The 4,371-nt window shown below is 32.2% G+C and overlaps 1 protein-coding gene across 2 annotated transcripts; it reads left to right on the top strand.

Moving 5' to 3' along the window:
• Positions 1-1,556: 1,556 nt before the first annotated feature.
• LOC112522814 (dehydrodolichyl diphosphate synthase 6-like) lies at positions 1,557-3,952 on the top strand. 2 transcript variants are annotated; one of them, XM_025132130.1, is made up of 3 exons: positions 1,557-1,646; positions 1,735-1,791; positions 3,008-3,952. In XM_025132130.1, exons 2-3 carry the CDS (start codon positions 1,754-1,756, stop codon positions 3,867-3,869), a joined length of 900 nt encoding a protein of 299 aa, XP_024987898.1. In that variant the 5' UTR covers positions 1,557-1,646; positions 1,735-1,753; the 3' UTR covers positions 3,870-3,952. The 2 variants fall into 2 exon arrangements, with proteins under 2 accessions (XP_024987898.1, XP_024987903.1); XM_025132135.1 differs by having other exon boundaries at positions 1,585-1,646; positions 3,050-3,952.
• The last annotated feature ends 419 nt before the right edge of the window (positions 3,953-4,371 follow it).

Genomic DNA, 4,371 nt, shown 5'->3' with positions numbered 1-4,371 from the left:
AAATTTATATTTTATTCAAAAATAAAATCATTATTGCTTTCTTAAAAACACATAAAATCGTATTATAACATCTACAAAGACACATAATAAATAGAACATTAAAATCGAGATGTATCTCGTTGCATAATGCGAGTACTCTTCTAGTATATATAAAGCACGTAAAATAGTTATTGTTGAAATTTATTATGTACTACTTACTATGCATCATATACAAGTTTTGAAACTAAACACCTCCCTTGAAACTTCCACGTTCAAATATTAAAATCAAATTATTTTTAATTTTTATGTTACATTTGATATCTCTATAATTAGTTATATTAATTAACTTTATATCCTTTTTCATTTTCTATTTTACACTCTTATCATATTATCATACATAATCGTATATTAACTAAAATATATTAAAAACACATTTCATTTTTTACAAAATATATCATTATGATTGTCTCATAAGTACTTTTAGAATGAGCTCAATATTGAATATTTTTTGATTTAATCATATTATTAAATAACATAAATACGTAGTGAATTATTTTTAATTTTTTTTCATTTTATACCTTATAGTTATCGTATTTAATTTCTTTTATATTTCTTATTTTTTTCATTTCTATTTTGTACCCTTAATTTACAAATTTAAAGTTGTAGAACTCATAAATTTAAATCTCCACATACCAAGATAATATTAAGATCGAATATTTTTTTTATTTTTAAATTACAATTTATAGTCTTATAATTAGTTATATAATTTGTTCCAAATCACTTACTTTTTCATTTTCTATTTTACATTTTTATCATATTAAAATAAATAATCGTATATGACAACTGTTTTGTTTGTGGTAACCGTGAGATCTAATCTCAATCACAAATCAAAGGTTAAATTAGAAAATTAACAATTTTGATAATTTTAACTTAGAATATTGATTAAAGGCATTTTAGGGATTTTAAATATATCCTCTTTTATCTCTCATCTTTCCTCTCTCCGGCGAATCTTATTCGGCGAACCATATTCCGATGAACCTTACGTGAACACAAGATACACACTGTGTTACCTACAAACGATATTCATTGTGATACCCAGATATACATACAAGATGTACACTGTGATACTCTTTGTAAAACAATGAAAATAAAGAAAATACACACTATGATATATTTTATAAAACAAAGAAAATACATTATGATACACGTGAAACATTGTGAACCTGATCACTGTGATACACTTTGATTCACAAACGTCTTAAAAATTCGATGTATATTAGTTAATTGATATACTAGGTAACTAATTTCAATTAAATATTTTTTTTAAAAATTTAATTAAATATTTTAATTAATTGTCAAAAATAAAATTACTATATTATTCTTTTAGCTTATTTAAAAAAATATCATTAAATATCTTAAACGAATGGTTGACATCGAATCTCATTATTATCATAAACTAATTAGTTATCTCTTAAATGACACAATATACACGTGTATATTGACACATTGTTTTAGAAAAGTGAGAATAATTATTGATCATATTTTATTGGCATAAATTAGTGTTCTTGGACATACGCCAAATCGCCAATAAATCTCATTATCTCCCCCAGAATCTACTCCACATCTTTTAACTCTCCCACTCCCTCAATTTACAATCGGCGAAAAGGGTGAGGCTTTTAAGTGAATTCTACTTCGTACGTTCATCCTATCTATCTGTGCTCGTAATTTGACCAATCTGAATGTTTTGATGAACAGATTAAGCGGGTCGACCCAGATGGCAGAAGATCCAATCATCGCAACAGATAATTCTCTGTAAGTCTCGAGCTTTTATTCCAAACAATTTGTTCTTCTGGTTTTTCATGTCATGCTGAAAGTGACCTTATTTGGTATCTTTTAAACATTTTGATGGTATCATAGGTGCTCGATGAAATGCCCCACTCACTTTTTTGTTATCTTTTAAGAAAAATTAAATGTAAACTTTGACTGGATTTGCTTCTAAGTCTTGGGCAAATCGGAACTGAAGCAAACGGTAGCTGCAAGTTTCATTATTTCCATTTTCAAATTTCAAAGCGTTTGATTTTTAGTTGCAAACAAAAACCATTGTTTTCAAAAGAGAGGAAAAACAGCTAAATTTGGCATAAATGGTCATTTTGGACAAAAATGATGTCGGTTCTTTTTTTTGCATATATGTTCAGATCCTTCTTGAAAATAAGTTTTCTTTTCATTTTTGTTAAAAACGATGATCAAATTAATTGCTCAATCTTTCTTAAATTATTCGGTTCAGAAATCAGAATATAAGTTCTTTTCTAAACCAAACATTCTTTCTTAAATTATTCGGTTACGGCCGGTTAAAGGATTCATCAGGCCCGGGACCGGTTTTTGGCCATCACTACTACAGGGTGAAGATCACTTCTTACACTTCTCATCTTAACTCTCTTTGTTATCGGAACCCAACTTTATACAAAAAACACACACACATATCTATGTAAAAAAAGTTTTTGAACTAGGCCCGTAAAAGTGCAAAAACCGAATTTGTAAATTAAACGTGGGTCCACAAGTGTTCGAACACTTTTTTTTACACTTTGACCCCTCCATAAGTTGAAGAGTTGTCACTTGAGGAGGAAGTGACATTTTTAAAATATTGTGCGAGAAATGGCTAAAAGATGAAACCAAAGTCTGAAAATTACTATTTTAATTAATTTTCCTTTCTAATTTGATATGTACTTTTATAAAAAAAATCAACCAATAATCAAATCCAAAATACTTATGGTCTTTTATCAAACACTCACCGGGTCTCACTTACCTTACTACATAATAAAGATCGAGAATCTTATCTGATAAGAAGTATATAGGAAAAATTGAGAATTTTACGAGCTAAGTAAGGATAGTCACTCTTATCGATAATTACCAAGTGTTGGACAAAGCGTCTCGAAAAGTTGAATTTCACTTTGTGAATCTTGCACTTGTGTGTAATGTTTAAATCTATATTCAACATTCTACGATTGCATTCTTGGCTGATAAATGGCAGAAAAAAACTGGAACTAGAAAGATCAGATGACACGGTTAGCAGGTTCTTAGGAGGCTTAAACCACACCATAAGAAAACTCGTATTTCGGGTCATTTCTTCGGGTCCGATCCCACAACATATTGCCTTCATCCTTGACGGAAACCGAAGGTTCGCCAAGAAATGGAAGATGACTGAAGGCGCAGGCCACAAAGCCGGGTTTCTAGCACTCATGTCGGTCCTAAAATACTGCTACGAGATCGGAGTCAAGTACGTAACCGTCTACGCATTCAGCCTCGACAATTTCAATCGACGCCCGGATGAAGTCCAATACGTAATGGACTTGATGCAAGAAAAGATCGAAGGGTTTCTGAAAGAACTGAGCCTCGTCAACAAATATGGAGTTAGAGTCATGTTTATTGGCGATCTGAAACGATTATACGAGCCAGTTAGGGTTGCAGCCGAGAAGGCAATGGCAGCCACGGCTGGTAACACGAAAACGTATCTTTTGGTGTGCGTTGCGTATACTTCGTCCCACGAGATCCCGCGAGCCGTTTACGAATCGTGTGAAGAAAAGAACGGAGTGATGAATGAAAATGGAAGTGTTAATGGGGATGTTAATACTGGTAATGGCTCTGAGGTGGTGGTGAAAATGGTGGACATTGAGAAGCATATGTATATGGCGGTGGCACCTGATCCTGATATATTGGTTCGGAGCTCCGGCGAGACGCGGCTGAGCAACTTTCTGCTGTGGCAAACCACCAACTGTTTGTTGTATTCGCCGAAAGAGTTGTGGCCGGAGATGGGGTTTTGGCCGCTGGTTTCTTGTATCTTGGAGTTTCAGAAGAATTATAAGTATCTGGAGAAGAAGAAGAAGCAGGCTTAATTAATAATCATGACTTATTGAGATTAGTTTGTAATAACGGTGGTGTTGTCGATTAAGGACTTAATAATTCAGTAGTTGGAATATCATCATAATTGCATTTTTTTTTATTAATCTGGATATCCAACCCGCTATGCGAGTCGACTAATCCTAGGACGACCACCTGCTTTGCAGATAGCCTTAAATCATCGCATTTGAACACATGAGGATTTTTATTTCTATTTGGATTTGAACCTGAGACTTCCTGATACTTTTGAATTTTGGAACATAATTGCATAATTTGTGCTTCTATATACCCATTCCAAATTCTCACGTATTATTTTTATCCATTAATCATGTGAAAGTATATAATCAAATACAATGTGACATAATAATAATAATAAAAAAAGCAACATTTTTTTAAAAGGCAACAAAAAACTTTATTAAAGTGCCTTTGGTTTAGCGGTATCGTAGCCCTTGGCCTTCTAGGAGGTCAGAGATTCAAACCTCACCATATGTGAGGAGG

The sequence above is a fragment of the Cynara cardunculus genome (genome assembly GCF_001531365.2).
Source record: "Cynara cardunculus var. scolymus isolate 2C chromosome LG 1, CcrdV1, whole genome shotgun sequence".
Lineage (NCBI taxonomy): Eukaryota > Viridiplantae > Streptophyta > Magnoliopsida > Asterales > Asteraceae > Cynara > Cynara cardunculus.
Note: the sequence above shows the minus strand (reverse complement) of the source record. Positions and strands in the feature narration are given on the sequence as shown.